Source organism: Saccopteryx leptura, chromosome 3 (assembly GCF_036850995.1).
Source record: "Saccopteryx leptura isolate mSacLep1 chromosome 3, mSacLep1_pri_phased_curated, whole genome shotgun sequence".
NCBI classification, from domain to species: domain Eukaryota; kingdom Metazoa; phylum Chordata; class Mammalia; order Chiroptera; family Emballonuridae; genus Saccopteryx; species Saccopteryx leptura.
This window is the reverse complement of record NC_089505.1, coordinates 363,465,375-363,481,696: the sequence shown is the minus strand read 5'-3', so window position 1 is coordinate 363,481,696 and position 16,322 is coordinate 363,465,375. Positions and strand designations below refer to the sequence as shown.

At 48.6% G+C, this 16,322-nt stretch overlaps 2 protein-coding genes across 2 annotated transcripts in view; both read left to right on the top strand.

The window, feature by feature from the left end:
• The window catches only part of LOC136401375 (gasdermin-C-like), a 46,258-nt gene extending 33,791 nt beyond the window's left edge, over window positions 1–12,467 (top strand). The window contains 9 exon segments of the mRNA XM_066379509.1: window positions 2,138–2,185; window positions 2,500–2,541; window positions 4,170–4,199; window positions 4,439–4,468; window positions 8,066–8,092; window positions 8,935–9,071; window positions 9,374–9,503; window positions 9,952–10,025; window positions 10,656–12,467. Coding sequence (XP_066235606.1) covers window positions 2,138–2,185; window positions 2,500–2,541; window positions 4,170–4,199; window positions 4,439–4,468; window positions 8,066–8,092; window positions 8,935–9,071; window positions 9,374–9,503; window positions 9,952–10,025; window positions 10,656–10,934 — 797 coding nt within the window. The 3' untranslated portion in view covers window positions 10,935–12,467.
• Window positions 12,468–14,609: 2,142 nt separating this feature from the next.
• Window positions 14,610–16,322, top strand: part of LOC136401371 (gasdermin-C-like) — an 87,837-nt gene continuing 86,124 nt past the window's right edge. Inside the window, exons 1-3 of the mRNA XM_066379500.1 lie at window positions 14,610–14,808; window positions 15,368–15,603; window positions 15,725–15,888. The gene's annotated coding sequence lies outside the window, so the exon portion shown is untranslated. The remainder of the gene's footprint in view (window positions 14,809–15,367; window positions 15,604–15,724; window positions 15,889–16,322) is intronic.

Sequence of the window (16,322 nt, the reverse complement as noted above, 5' to 3'; positions counted from 1 at the left end):
AGCAGGAAGAAGGTACCTTATTTCCCCATGTATAAGACACAACTTTTTGGAAAAATTTGGGGTCTCAAACCTGGGTGCATCTTATTCAGTGGTTGTAGTTTTTTTTTTTACTTGCATTTCCTGCTTTTTTGGGCTTGTTTTTGCGCTCATGGTTGAAGGCAGTGATTTGTAATCAGACACAGGTGAGGACAAGCTCATATATGGGAGTTTTGACAGTGATAAGGAGTTGTATGAATTTTATGATGAATAAAACAGAGTTCAATAACTTTATGTAATACATTTTTTTCTTCAAGTGTTGGCCCCCAAATTAAGATGCATCTTATACATGAGAGTGTCTTATAGATGGGGAAGCACGGTAAGAAAGAGGGACGAGGCAGTAGAGGGCAGAGTTCTCAGACGTGTCTTTAAAGCAAATCCGAGGGACGAGGAAAGAAGGTGACCACTTGTCTTTCTGTTTCTAGAAAAACGTGGGGCCACAGATTGCTACGTAAGTTTTTACTAAGAGGCACCGAGCATGATGGGTAGGAAACGACAAAGCTCAGAACGCAAATTGAAGGTGTCCAAGCATCTCAGAAAATTGAGCTTTACTTTCAGATATACACTTTGATCTGCCCCACTTTTCTTTCTTTCATTCATTCATTCATTCATTCATTCATGGATGCATGCAACAAGCAGCTCAGGGTCACTGGTACTCCCAACCCAAATGTTGAGTCCCAGGTGAGGTCAGATTGAAACAGCTGGAGTCCAGCTCTTCAGAGATCAAAAGATGTCCTCACCATATATGACAACTCCTTTCCATCTCTCTCTTTCTTTCTCTCTCTGTCACATAAACACACACACAGCTCCCAATAAAATCCTCTCTGAAACCTCTTGTTAGTGACAGTGGATAGAATGAGGCTTAACTCTTCAATATTGTGGGGTCAGTGGTTACACTCCATCTTCAAATATATGTTTTATACATGTTGACAAGTGAGAACTAAATGGAGTTAGACTCAAAAGGCTAACCTCTCAGCAGTGTCTGCAGGTCATGTCCTGACCACTAGGGGGCATGTGGAACTGTCTGTTTCCATAATTCGGACCTAAGGGTGACTGGAAGGAACCTTACAAAGAGGGCCGGGTGCAGTAAACCTCACACTTCCGTGAACTAATTTCATTCTCATAAGAAATTGGAGAGAAAAATAATGTAAAGAACAGGTCAATAATTTGCCGTAGCGCTTGCTGTGTAACTTTGGAGAAGATCAGAATCCCTCTGTCCCCATCTGATCTATGAATGGAAATGAGCTCTTCTCCCCAGAGCTGAGGGACATAAATGTCAGGGAAAGTGGCTGAGCCACGTCCACCTTCACTCTGTCCAGTTCTCCTGGGTCCTCCCCATGACCTGACCACAGGGTCAGGACTCTGCCGTCTCATAACCCCTCACCCAAGTGTCCTCTTCCCACAGTCTGTCCCCTGACAGCCCACTTCCATAGAGAATCATCCACACTCTGCTCCCCCCTCCCGGGCGTCGACCCCTGACCCACTGCAGTCTGTCCTCCAGGGAATTTTCTGCACATGGTCATCATCAAGCACACCTGACCACGCCCTCCTTGGAGCTCCTCCCCCTGGATACTACCGCACCATGATGGATGGGGTCTCCTTCTATGGGGCTGCTTCCACTCTGTCTCCTTCCTTCATGGCTCCTGTGCCCTGTCACACACTTAGATCTGATATTAGCCAAGTTTCAGAACCCTGAACTTTCTCTACGTGAAATGTGAGATCGCCCAGGGAGAGGGCGGGACTGGGAGCATACACGGGAGGGCGGGGTCTCCAGCAGGTGAGACAAAGGGCAGCAGGAAGGACCCATGTCCTTCCCTAGTGAGGGCAGCTCTGCAGTGAGGGATTAGAGAGCATCACCGTCACCCCAGGGGCTTATTGAAAACGCAGGTTCTAGCTTCCTATTCAGGAGCCCGATTCAGAAGTCATGGAGTGAGGTCAGGGGTTCTGGGTTCCACAAGCACCCCCGATGATTCTAATTCAAGGAGTCCCCAGGCCACCCCGAGAGGAGCTGGGACACCTGTTTTGGAGGAGGTCTTAGAGGCTGGAGGAGGGACCAGCAAGAATAAACGGGGCTCTGCTGACCTGGATTTTTTCCACCCAGGCATTCTTCGCATTCGAGGACGAAATATGAGGAAAATATCTTCACCAGGTGAGTTGAGCAGATTCTCTACTTAAACCTCAGGCCCCACTCAGCTCTGACCCCCTGGAGACCCCCATCAGCTGGGGGCTCATCCAAGACAGACCCAGAGATAAACCTTCCCCAGCCAGGCTCCTCCAGCAAGTCCTTGTTTCCCCGGGTGTGACACAGACACAGGCATCTGGTCACAGGGAAAGCACTTACCTCTTTTGAGTCCTGGGTCAGAAGTGTATGTGTGTGTGTGTGTGCGCGTGCGTGCGCCGCGCGCGTGTGAGTGTAGTGGAGACTGAACCATTGTGAATGATTAATTTGGTTTCTCTTTCCAGGGTACAGGCCCAACTCACTGAAGAATATGCTTCCCTTTAGAGGTAAAATATATATGTCCAAAATCATTTGTTTGATGGTTAGAAAGTTTATTGATGAAATTCTTATTAGCAGCACAGAAACATCTGCCTCAGGGAGCTGCACTCTTGTCTAAGGAGGCAGGCGTGCCCTGCGGCCCTGAGGCCAGCGTGGGCTCCATTGTGCTCCCCAAGTGAGCGGGTGACTTTAGAACCAGGAACTTGGGAGGTAGTCCCTTCATTTTGCACAATTGAAACCCCACATGGTTGCCTTGGTGTCCTCACCCTAGCCGATGGTCTCTGGTCCCCTTTGCCAAGGGCAGGGGTGGATGGAGAAGAGGAGCAGAGGATAGGGTCAGAATGTAGAGAAACCAAGTGTTCAGAGACTCACTCTTTGTGGAGAATTTCATTTCCCTTCAAGGCAGCACAAGACTTTCAATCGACCCAAGGCGTGTGTGTGTGTGCTGGGGTTGGGGCGGGCTCCTGATTGTCCTCATCCGGTGAGCAGGGCACCTTTGCCACCATGGCCCCGGGTCAGGCCATAGTTTCTGTGAGTTAGGAAAGTTTAGGGAGGGTCGGAACGGGTGAGAAAAGGTCAGGGAGGGTTGTGAGGTGACAGTATGGATCACGAAGGGTGAGAAGGGAGGGAAGGACCAGGATGGAGCAGGAGGAGGTTTAGAAAAAGGTGGACACAACCCTTGGAAGTATCTCTAAAGCAAAGTTAGAGGATGAGAAAGTGAGTCTTTCTCCATTTAGAATTAATGAATGGACTCCTTTCTCAGGGTAAGTGTTTACTGAGAGGGACCATAAGGGCTGCTGGGTAGGAAACGGCAAAGCTCAAAACCCAAATTGGAGGTTTCCAAGCAACCCAGAAAACTGAGCTTTACTTCCAGATTCTCACTTTGGTCAGCCCCACTTTTCCTCCCTCCCTCCCTCCCTCCCTCCCTCCCTCCCTCCCTCCCTCCCTCCCTCCCTCCCTCCCTCCCTCCCTCCCTCCCTCCCTTCCTTCCTTCCTTCCTTCCTTCCTTCCTTCCTTCCTTCCTTCCTTCCTTCCTTCCTTCCTTCCTTCCTTCCTTCCTTCCTGGATACATGCAACAACCTGCTCAAGGTTCTTGGCCCCTCCCTGCCCAAATGTTGAGTCCCAGGTGAGGTCAGCCTGCAAAATCTATTGAGGGGGGTGGGAGGGGTCCTGCTGCCAATAACCTTCTGCCAGTGACGTAGATAGAATGCGGGTGAACTCTCAGTCTAGTGGGGCCAGTGGCTCCTCTCAATCTTTCAAAATATGTTTATGTGTTGACAAGGGTGAACTAAATGGAGTTAGACTCTAAAGGCAACCTTTCAGCAGTGTCTGCACATCATGTCCTGACCACTAGGGGGCGCATAGAACTTGTCTGTTTCCACAATTTGGTCCTAAGGGTGATTGGAAGGAACCTTTAGAAAGAGGGACCCAGAGCACAGGTATATGTTCCCTCTCTGGGATCCTCCAGCCAGTTCTCCTCTCCCTTGCTGTGACTGAGACACGGGCCCCTGGTCGGAGGGAAAGCCACTATCTGCTTTGAGTACTGCGATAGAAGTGTGTGTGCGCGTGCGCACATGGCAGGTGGGGAAGTGGAAACTAAGCCATTGTGAGTGAGCTCTTCTGTTTCTCTCTCCAGGGCAACAGTCAGAGGAATGTCTCTCTCCAAGTGAGTGGGTGACTTTAGAACCAGGAACGTGGGATGTGTTCCCTCTATGAAGCCCAGTTGGCGCAACTGAAATGTCGCGTGACTGCCTTCACCATCCTCAGCCGAGCACTGGGCTCTGGCAGCCCAGGCAGAGGGTCAGGGTGGATGGTGGAGACCGGGTCGGGAGTAGGACTGAATGCAGGGAGATGGAAAGTCTTCAGAGACACACTCTCAGGTAGGGAATTCCACTTCTCTTCTAGGTTTCCAAAATCTCTCCTTCCACCCAAGAGGTGAGTGTGTTTGCCGGGGTTGGGGGGGGTGCTAACTGCCCTCATCTGGGCAGCGGTGCAGAGTGCCCCTGCCTGTGCCACTGTGGCCCCTGAGCCTGCATAGTTCCTGCGGGATGGGAAGGGTCAGAAGGGTGGAATGGGTCGGCATGTGTCGGGAGGAGACAGGAAAGTCAGGAAGGGTTGAGAAGAGACGAGAATGGTCTAGAACATGGGTTGGGAACCTATGGCTCGCGAGCCAGATGTGGCTCTTTGGATGGCTGCATCTGGCTTGCAAATAAATCTTTAATAAAAAAAATAATGTTAAAAATATAAAACATTCTCATGTATTACAATCCATTCATTTCCTACTGCTCATGTTCATGGTTGCAGGTGGCTGGAGCTAATCACAGCTGTCCTCTGAGACAACACCAAATTTTTATTGGATAATGCATAACATACATGAGTCATTGTGAGGTCAGAAAGTAAACTTCCCTTCTTTTAATCAAGTAGTCAGCTAGCTAATTGCAGAAACCCTTCTGACGAAGAAGATGGCTAAAAAAAAAAAAAAAAAGGTGAGGATTATCGTACTTTTCAGCAGAAATGGACAGAGGGATTTGCCTTTGTGGAGAGAGTAGGTTCTGCAGTATGGCTAAAATGCAATGATAAAATTGCATTGATGAAATGGTCAAATATAAAGCAGCACTTCAACACACGCCATACTGCATTTGCATTGAAATATTCAGTGGGGGACAGCAGGAAGAAAGCATGTCAAGAGCTATTGTGCAGAGTATAAGCTAGTCAGCAGCAAATCTGTGTTTGGACCCAACAAGGTGACTGGAATTTGGCTGGCTTTGCTGGTGCTTTAGCAATTGTGAGAAATGGAAAGCCATTCACAGATGGGGAGTATGCCAAAACATTCATGCTTGATGTTGCCAATAAACTTTTTTTTAAAAAAATTTTTTTATTTTATTTATTCATTTTAGAGAGGAGAAAGAGGGAGAGAGAGAGAGAGACAGAGAAAGAGAGAGAGAGAGAGAGAGAGAGAGAGAGGGAGGAGAGAGAGACAGGGGGAGGAGCTGGAAGAATCAACTCCCATATGTGCCTTAACCAGGCAAGCCCAGGGTTTTGAACTGGCGACCTCAGCATTTCCAGGTTGACGCTTTATCCACTGCACCAACACAGGTTAGGCCTTTAAATTATTTTTATTTATTTATTCATTTTAGAGAAGAGAGAGAGAGAGAGAGAGAGAGAGAGAGAAGGGGGGAGGAGCAGGAAGCATCAACTCCCATATGTGCCTTGACCAGGCAAGCCCAGGGTTTTGAACTGGTGACCTCAGCGTTCCAGGTCAACGGTTTATCCACCGCACCACCACAGGTCGATGTTGCCAATGAACTTTTTGACAACTTTTCAGATTAAGACAAGATAAACAAATAAAAGACATGCCTCTGTCAGCAAGAACTGTTTATGATCATACCATCATGATGGCAAATCAAATTGAGGCAACATAAGTGAAGGATATAAATGCAGCACCATTCTTTTCTCTCACTTTGGATGAGTCAACAGACATAAGCCATTTATCCCAGTTCAACATGATTGCAAGGTATGCTGTCGGTGGCACGCTACATGAGGAAAGTCTTGTTGTTTTGCCTATGAAAGAGACAACAAGAGGGGAGGATTTATTCAAGTCTTTCACTGAGTTCACGAAAGAAAATAATCTACCGATGGATAAACTTATTTCGGTGTGTACTGATGGTGCTCCGTGCATGGTGGGGAAAAATAGAGGATTTGTAGTGCTTCTTTGTGAACATGAAAAGAGACCCATCCTAAGTTTTCACTGCATCCTACATCAGGAGGTGCTTTGTTTTCAGATGTCTGGTAAGCAGCTTGGTGAGGTGATGTTGCTGGTCATTCAGGTGGTCAACTTTATTGTTGCCTGAGCTTTAAATGATCGCCAGTTTAAAACACTGCTGGATGAAGTTGGGAATAATTATCCTGGTCTGCTTCTGCACAACAATGTGCATGGTTGTCAAGAAGGAAGGTGCTCAGCCATTTTTCAGCTTGTCTAAGTGAAATCCTGACTTTTCTTGAAATGAAAAACATCAAGCATCCTGAGTTAGCTAACACTGAGTGGCTCCTAAAGTTCTATCTCATGGACATGACTGAATATTTGAACAGCTCAATGTGAAAATGCAAGGTGTTGGAAATACAGTCTTATCCCTTCAACAAACAATGTTTGCATTTGAAAACAAGCTGGAACTCTTCATCGCCGACATTGAAACAGGTTGTTTACTACACTTTGAAAAACTGAGAGAGTTTAAAGATGCATGCACAGCAAGTGACCCTGCTCAACATCTTGATCCTTCACATCTAATGTCCTGCAGTCATTCAAAGCGCACTTTGGAGAATTTCCTGAGCGCACTCGTCTTTTTAAGTTCATCACCCAACCACACGAGTATGCAGTGGACAGCGCCGACCTGAGTTACATCCCCAGTGTCTCCGTCAGAGATTTTGAGCTACAAGCTGCTGACCTGAAGGCCTCAGACATGTGGGTGAATAAGTTCAAGTCACTGGATGGAGATTTGGAAAGACTTGCACAACAGCAAGCAGAGTTGGCGAGCAAACACAAGTGGGAGAAATGAAAAAACTTCAACCCATGAACCAGCTGATTGTCAAAACTTGGAACGTGCTTCCCGTCACATACCACACACTGCAGCGTGTGAGTATTGCTGTATTGACAATGTTTGGCTCTATGTATGCATGTAAGCAGTCTTTCTCACATCTAAAGAATGTTAAGACCAACCTACAATCACATTTAATGGAAGTCTCAACGCCTGCATGAAGCTTCACCTCACCACGTATCAACCGGACTACAAAGCCATCAGCAAAACCATGCAGCACCAGAAGTCGCATTAATGGTAAGAAGTACATCATTCATCATTGGTTAGTAATGGCATAACAACGTTATGAAAAAGAATTCAGAGACTTATTGTACTTTAAAAGTGTTGGTCTTGCCTTACCAGGCAGTGGCGCAGTGGATAGAGCATCGAACTGGGATGCGGAAGACCCAGGTTTGAGACCCGAGGTCGCCAGCTTGAGTGTGGGCTCATTTAGTTTGAGCAAAGCTCACCAGCTTGGACTCAATGTCTCTGGCTCAAGCAAGGGGTCACTCAGTCTACTGAAGGCCCATGGTCAAGGCACATATGAGAAAGCAATCAGTGAACAACTAAGGTGTCGCAACAAAAAACTAATGATTAATGCTTCTCATCTCCGTTCCTGTCTGTCTGTCCGTCCCTGTCTATCCCTCTCTCTGTCTCTGTAAAAAAAAAAAAGTGTTGGTCTTACATAAAATGCACACATTTACTTGTATTTCGTGTTGAACATATTGTATGGCTCTCATAGAATTACACTTTAAAATATGTGACGTTCATGGCTCTCTCATCCAAAAAGGTTCCTAGCCCCTGGTCTAGAAGGGACAGGAGGGACGAAAGATGGTCCGGGATGGAGCAGGAAGAGGTTAACCAGGAGGGAGAAGGGTGTATGGGCAGAAACCTCGGAAGTGCTTCTAAAGCAAATTTAGGGATAAGCGAGGGACATGCCCACTTGCCTTTCTCTTTCTAGAGGGAACACCGGAACCTGTCTGTCTAGGTGAGTGTTTACTAAGGGGACCCGAGGGCTGCTGGGTAGGACACAGCACAGCTCAGAACCCAGACGGGAGATATCCAAGCATCTCAGAACACTGAGCTTCACTCCCAAATCACACCTTAGTCAGCCCCACTTTCCTTTCATTCATTCAGTCATACATTTGTTTGTTCATTTAATCATTTCATTTGTTCACTTGTTTATTAGTAGTCTTATAACTAATGTCATTGAGGATCCAATGGGCCGCCAGTCCTATGCTGGGCACTGGGGATAGCGCTGTGATGAACTGAAATGCCTTCTCCCTGGCGCTTCCCTTAGGGACTTCTCACTCTCAGAATATCACCTTGCTGTCACCTGTGGTGTCCTAGCAGAAGCAGAGAGCCCTCAACATTTACTCCTTGCTTAATTCTTTGTAGACCCTGAAGATACAGTCACAACTGCATGTAGTAACAGCACTTTATGTCTGTAAATTTATATAAATGTCGTGACACCCTCATGTTCTAGTCCATGCTGCACTCCCCAGCATTCTCACCTCTGCCGTCCCATAGAGTCCGTAGTGTCTCACACGTGTCCCAGAAATGAGCACCTGGTCTGTTTCTCCCTCTTCCCGCGAGCCCTTCCCAGAGCCCCCTCTCTCCTCCTGCACCCCCCCCCCCCACTCAGCTGAGATGTTCCGTGTCTCCAGCCAATCACGACAGCTCCACCCCAGAGCTGCAGCGTGCTGTCTGCAGAGATGCTTTGGGTCAGAGGCTTAAAGGGAAGAGGCATTTTGCTCGTGTTGTTGGGAAAGGAGTGTTCTAATCTCAGGATTGTCTCTGCTTTCTGGTTGGCATTAATGCTGAGGGCAGACTTCAAGCATCTACAAAAGGAGGTTTTCATGACAATGGAAGGGGCTCAGCTCTCAAAGGACACTCGGGACACTGTGTTCTCCAATATCCGGGCCATGCTTGGGGACCGGGAGGCTCTTCAGGACCTCATGGACAGGGTGAGGGGTCCCTCTGCCACCCGAGGGTGATCAAAGTTGTAAATGGGGGGTGTTGTGGAGATCTGGCTGCCAGGATGTATGGAGAAGGGAGAATGGGGTAACCTTAAGGGGGTGACAGATGTATGAGATCGGGGACTATGTCTCTATGTCCTATTAACAGGGCAGGGAGTACTGTTCTATTTACTAAGGGTGTTCTGAATCCCCTGGGCGTGCCATTATCCCTTACTTCTTGGTTAATCACTTAACACACAGAATTACAGGATGTTATTATTCTCATCATTAATAATACCCATATCTCTTAGCTTGAAGAGGAGTCCTTGGGTGATTTGAGTGGCCCTGGTCACACCATCCTAAATGAACTGCAAAATTACTCAAGATGTCATTATATTTTCTCTGAGAACCTCATCCTTTACCTGCTTGAAGCCACAATGGGTGAGTATGATTTGGAGGAAGAATGGGGGAGTCATATGCTTTGTCTCACAGAGCCCTCAAAAGGGTGGCAATTGATGCCACCTTATGTAAACCCTTCAAACGTTGTGACCTTGCACCCTCACAGCACACTCCTGTCCCAGGTCAGGAGGGCTCAGGGGACAAACTTGCCGTGTGACACAGGCCTGAGACCTGAGGAGACTGTCCCAGCTCCCAGCAGCGTACCATTGGGGTGATGCACCCAGGCTGCGGCCCAGGACCCACCCTCTGCCCGTGCTCTGTGGCGTCCTGGGCACCATCCCAGGAGCAGGAGGACTTTCAGGGCAGGAACTGGACCTTCAAGTCTCGTGTGTTTTATTTCTCTGCCTTGGAGTTTGCCTCTTAAGGGTCTCTCAGTTCATGTAGGGAGAGGGTCATCTGACTCTTTCTCCAAATGTCCCCCTGTCCCCAGTGCTGAGTGACATCCAACATGATCTGCTGGCCTATTCCATGGAGAAGGAGATCCTCTCCCAGCAGCGGGACCTGGTGAGATTCCCCAGGGCAGCGTCCCGGGAAGAGGGGAGGGAACCAGAGGGAAGAGTGATTCTGAGAGAAGCGGGAGGACTGAGGTGTCTGCTGGGAGGGAGCCGAGGCCCCGTGTGGCCTCGGGAAATGGAGCTGCACCTCCCTCTAGAGCCGGCCAGTGCGCATGTCTATCTTGAGAAGGTCTGAGATTCCATGGTGACCCTTGCAGACGACGCTACGTTCAGGCCTAAAATAGCTGTGTGTGAATACAGGTTTGGGGACTCATGGGATGTGAGTTGTAGCCCTGTTCTATTCACATGGTTACCATGTGCAAATTACATGTACTCGCTCTCCAGGAATGAATATCTAAGTACACGTGTACGTATAGACATATGTGTATACATGAGAGTACACGTATACAGTTTCAAACAAAGGTAAATGGTCGTGTCACTATCTAGTGGCTGAGGGACCCATGCTCAAGGGTTTCCAGTAACGTGTTTGTGTCACACTGATCCCAAGGCAGGACCAGGACGTGACTCCAAAGCTCCTGTCCCTGTAATGTCCCTGCATGACCCCTGGCTCTTGGGACGGAAGTTCCTCTCTTCCTGACCTCAGAGACTGACCTGTCACATGTGTCACTGTTTCTTCAAGGTGCGAAGCTTCCTGGAGCCCAACTTCCTATGCTCTGGGAGCGTCCCCTTCACCCTCAACCCCGAGCTCCTGGCCCCGCTCCAGGGGGAGAGTTTGTCCATAACCTATGGCCTGCTGGCCGAGTGTGGCCTGAAGATGGAGCTGAACAGCCCCACGTCAGCCTGGGAGCCGGAAGCCAAGGAGCCCCTGTGCGCCCTGTATGGGGCCCTCTGCATTCTGCAGCATCTGGCTGAGTCCTGTGCGCCCCCTGGTGGGCAGGACTGGGAGTTTGTCCTGTGAGGCGGGCTTCAGTCCTGGTCCTGTCTTTTGTTAACACCTCCAAGCTGTTCTCTGTATCTTCATAAGTCTGTGGCATTTTAAATAATTCTTATATAAGTGATATACAGACTTTGTGTTTGTCTGTTTGACTTACTTCACTTGGCTGAAGGCCTTTTAAGTTTTTCGTGTTGTCACAAAGCGCAGGAGACTGGCTGCTGGGTGGGGGAAGGATGGGCGGAGGCACGCATGGACGTAGGGAGAACACTGAAGCAGTTTCTCTCATTGTCCAGGCCCTCCGTGGTATGTTTTAAAAGGTAGGAGCTTGAAAAGTGGATCTATTTAATTCTAGTTTAGTAGATGTGAGGAATCCATGATATAAATATGCACATATATGAACTCTATTGATATGTATATAGGATCATCTATTGATTGGAAATGATAGGCAATATTTTCTCCTGAATTTCCAGTTTATGCCAGAAGGTGGCAGCACTGTCACAGCAGGAAGCCTGGTGGTGAAATGCAGTCTCCTCTCTCCTGTCTCTGCTCTTCTGCCTCCCCTCCCCCATTTCTCCTCTCCTCCCTCTTTAATTTTTTCTCCTAATGAGAGATGAGTCCTCAGTTGCCCTAAGCTGGGCTTCTCAGGCTGTCCCTCTCTCCATTGTCCTACTTTGGGGACACCAAGGCCTTGTGTTCCTTTTAGAGGTGGCTCTCCCACCCCAGTAAGAGAAACCAGTTATGCAAATTCTAACAGCACTTTTTGGATAATTCTTAGTGGTTACTGTTTTGACAATTCTGCTCGCCAATGGTTCTTTGTTAAAAAGTGTCCGTCTTTTATTTATTTATTTTTTACTGGTGAATTATGCCTCTGTTTCTGGGTGAGCCTGTATGTACATAGAGGTATCCATAAAAGATTGGTGGCCAACCTGTCATTGAATGAGCTGACACTGTTGATCACTGAGTGCACACAAGATGCGAGGCTCTGGGTATGCAAGAGTGAACAGACACCCTCACGTGTAATGTTAATAGCTGTCATCTCGACAAAGGTGGGAGAAGATTGTTATCTATCACTTAACAAATCACCCCCGAATGTGGCTTCAAACAGCAAACATTTGATTTACGTTGTCCTGTTCCTGTGGGTCCAGAACTGGGGAGTGGCCACAGCTGGGTGGTGCAGGATCGGGGTCTCTCATGGGACTGCAGTCTGACGTTGGCAGAGGCCACAGTCGTCTGAAGACTGCCTGGAAACTGGAGAATGTGTTTTGAGTTTGGTTCTCTGACACGGCTGTTGGTGGGGGCGTCAGTCATTTCCTTATCCACAGATGGTTTGAGTGTCCTCATGACATGGGCAGTAGCTTCCCCCAGAGTGAATGACAAAAGAGAAAGGGGGACATAGAGTGTGGGAGAGGGAGGGGAAAGCATTGATGTCTCTTATGATGTAGTCACACATGGTGGATTCTGCCAAATTGTATTTGTTAGACGTTATCACTGAGCCCAAGTCCCACTCACGTTTTATCTCTTGAATGAAGGAAAACTTACAGATTTATTTTAAAACCACTGCATAGATGTCTGTCTTTGTGTTATCCATCAGGAATCCTCAGGTTGCAAAAGCAGGTCCTAGTGCGCACATATTCACTTACTCATTTGTTCATTATCTGTCTTTTCGTTCATTCGTTCATTCGTTCATTCATTCATTCATTCATTCATTCAACAAGTACTAACCGAGCGCCCACTACTTGCCCAGAATCTCGGCATTGAAACATCCCTCTCTGTTTCTTCACTGGGACTCTGGAAAGAGTGAAAGATCCTTACAGCTTCCTTGAGACTTTGTACGACAGTGTCCTAGAGTAACAAGGAGGTCACCTCTGTAAGGTGAGTAAGGCTGCACTGCACCCAGTCACACAGTGAGGGAGCAAGTGTACTTGATTCAAGTGCATTTAAGTACCTTTTTATTTTGGAAATTCCTTTGCTTTTGTAATGGGCACCTAGCAACCAGAGTTGGCTCAGTTCACACCAGGAGTGTTGGAGCAGAGATGCTCAAAAACATTAAAACCCACTGGTTTATCTGAGCAGCAGAGAAACAGCTGGAAGCTGAGCCCCATTGGCCACCCGGTGTTGGGGGAGGGGCGGTATCCAGGTGGGAAGACCCTGGGGGAGCCGTGTTAGCCTGGGGTGGGGGAGGGATGAGCACACGTGGCCCTCATTTCTCCTTGTAGACAGGAGAGTGACAGGGTTCACACCTAAGTAAGGATAAAGTTTGTTTCCACAGTGTCCTTGCCACGTGCTCCAGCAGCACGTGGTTGCGACGAAGTGACGTAGGGAGTGGAACGTGGCTTGTTTTCTGGTGATTCCCCCATACCTGTGAGCAGTCCAGTGTCATGATTAGAAACTGTACATTCTGGTGCTGTTGGCACATAGATGATTCAAATCCAGCTACTACCTCAAATGTGCCCCAGCCCAAAACAAGAGAATCTGATTAGAAGAACACTTTCCTATATGTTCTGAAATAGTAAATTAATCCAGGAAAACCTTCCTGAGCACATGCTCTGTGAAAGGTCCTGGATTAAGTGCTACTGATGTGCAAGAAACAATGAGTTTGCCCCTGTCCCTCTTCACTCAATCAATAAATATTTATAAAGGGTGCAGTTTGCCAGGTACTCAGCTAGACACTGGGGAGTAGACATACTGTAAATAAAACTGATACATCCCAGTTCTCATAGCATCCCCTTCTTTGGGGCTAATGAGAACGGGGAAGAGAGAAATCTCACACAGTCTCCTGGGGACGGGGAAGGGAGACGGGACTCTGATAGGTGGGTGGGATTTGAACAGCCAGGCAGGACCCCAGAGCCTCCCGAACCCTCATTTCTGGGAGCTTCCTGTTGTGCGATCTGCGATGTGTGGATTCTTACGTAAGGGACTGGTCAAGTGGCCTTAGCAGCTCAAGGAGTGCCCCTGGGCCACAGGAGCTGAAACAAGAGCAAAAGTCTCCCCACTGCTGGCTGTGACTGTGTCATGAAAGTTCACCAGTTTCCAAGTCCCTCCCTCTCAGTTAGGGAGGGCCATGATATTTCTCACTGTGCTTCTAAACTGCCATTTCCTAACAGGGCAGGGCCCCAGTGGGGAGTCACTGAAGGCTTGTGACACGGGGGTGGGGAGAAGACATGACCAGAGGTGTCTCTAACATGATTCACTGACAGGAAATAAATAGAGTTCACTGCAGCAGTGAAATTGGATAAAGGAATAGAATTAAGAGCCTTGCTGGGCAGATGTTTTACACTATTTTCTATCTATTAGCTATGTATGTATGTATGTATGTATGTATCTATCTATCTATCTATCTATCTATGTATCTATCATCCATCCATACCTACCTCTCTCCATACAAGGGTCCCCATACCAGAGCTAAGTCTGTGGAGTGGAGACTCTGTCTTACTAACCTTGACACCCCCGCAGTAGAATGGAGACGTTGTGTAGAAAATGTGGACCCCAAACCCAGAGACTGCAGCTGGCTGATGGCTGGCTGGTTGAGGGCGGGCTCAGAGAAGTGACTTACTCTGTGTAAGGACAGGGAAGGGGTGTGGGAGAGAGAGGCACCAGAAGCGACACACAGAAACTTGTAGGACTTCGGGGACAGGAAGAAGGGAGGCAGAGAAGCAGAAGTGAAACAGAGAAGGGCACGGAGGGGCCAGAAAAGAGGTCTCCATGAAAACCTGTGATCAAGGCTAACCTGAAGAGAGAATCAACTACTGCAGAATTCTGAAGAAAATAACATGTGCTGCCACCCGCACCTCAGTCTCCCCTGAAATCCTAAGTACAGTGACGTCGCTGACTCTGGGCCACCACGCCAGGCATGGAGAGCTCCCCGTGACGTCGCAGCCACAGGAGACTGCTGTGTGAGGTGTGTCAGGAGGGAGGCCATGGGAGCTGTCTACCCGCTTCAGGAGGGAGATGGAGTGTGTTCTCAGGGTCCCCACATTGCTGCTTCCCCAACAAGAGGCTGTTCTCGGTGTAGGAGGACCAGGGTGCTTCTCTGCTGCTGCACGTTTGCTGCTCCGGACTGTCCCGTTTACATCCCTCAGGGAGGATGTCGGGGCTCCAGGAGGGAGAGCCAGGGAATGGGACAGGGAAGCTGCAGGCTGTTTATGATCATCTTGGTTCTAAGCTGAGATTAACCCAAACCCCTCAGGCTTCCCTGGATTCACATAACTCATCCCAAACAGCTCAGATAAGTTCTCTTTGGCTTCTAGAACGTCCAAGAGTCAGTGCAAGGCCCTTAGAACGCTGGCGTGTTGCCCAGTTGTATACATAAATACAAAATGTTGTGTATTGGCCTTTGAGACGGTGCCTGTGTCACTGGTTTCTTTGCAGGGAAATGTGGCTTTTCAAGGCAGGATGTTATGTGAGCACCACTTCCTGGGCTGGTGCTCTGAGCTGAGGGTGCTGTGTTTTTTGTGTAGGCCCCGCCTTTATCAGGAGAAACTCCAACCTGCAGCTGAGACATCTCTCTAGGATCTCAGTCACGGCTTCTGGGAGCCGGGCCAGCTCTTCCAAGTCTCCCCTCTTCCCGCCAGTCTTGAGGTGGCTTCCATGTGAGTCCTTGGTTACCAGATGTCTCTTCAGCCAGCCTGCAGCTGGATGTTCAGGTCGATTCTTCCCTAGTTTACCTGTCACCCCAGTGTGGTCCCGGGAGGAGGTGAGTGTAGCCCCCTATCTCCGTCACCCTGCATCTGACCTGGGAGCTGAAATAGCCAGCCCCAGACCTCAGCCCAGACCTGGTCCTATGCGGAGACAGGGCCTCCTGTCGTATTTCCCAGGACATTGCTCTGCAAAGCGGGTCAGGGACCTGCTGCCGGAAAGAATCCCCGAGGGGCAGAGCACAGCTCTCTGATCTCTGGAGCGAGTCTGACCTGCGGCGTCTGGAGGCTGGACGAGCCCGCTCATCGGAACCTTTCCCTGTGAGACACACACATACAGCCTGGTGAGTTCTACCCGGGACCAGGGGTGAACAAGAAGAGAGGACGCTGTGGTCAGAGACAGCGATGTTCAGAGTAGGGTTGTGAGACGAGCAGAGGGCTTTCTGGTTTGTTCTAGTTTGACACCCCACCCCCAAAGTTAGCACTTCTCCCCGAGTCCTCCCTAATGAAGAGGAATTCTGGGTAGCAACGTGCAGCCATGGAAGGCTAAGGGGCAGAGGTGTATTTAATGGCGGTTGTACCAGGCACATGCCCTGGGCCCTGACTTCTGAAGGGCCCCGCAAAACACCAACTTTACACTTTTTTCTAATGACGCCAAGTTTGGTTTCATATGTGCAATTTTAATTACGTACAAGTTTACAATCAGTGGTAAGACCTGATAGTATGTTTATATTCACTTATTTTCATTATTTCATTACATAATATACACGCACTACAC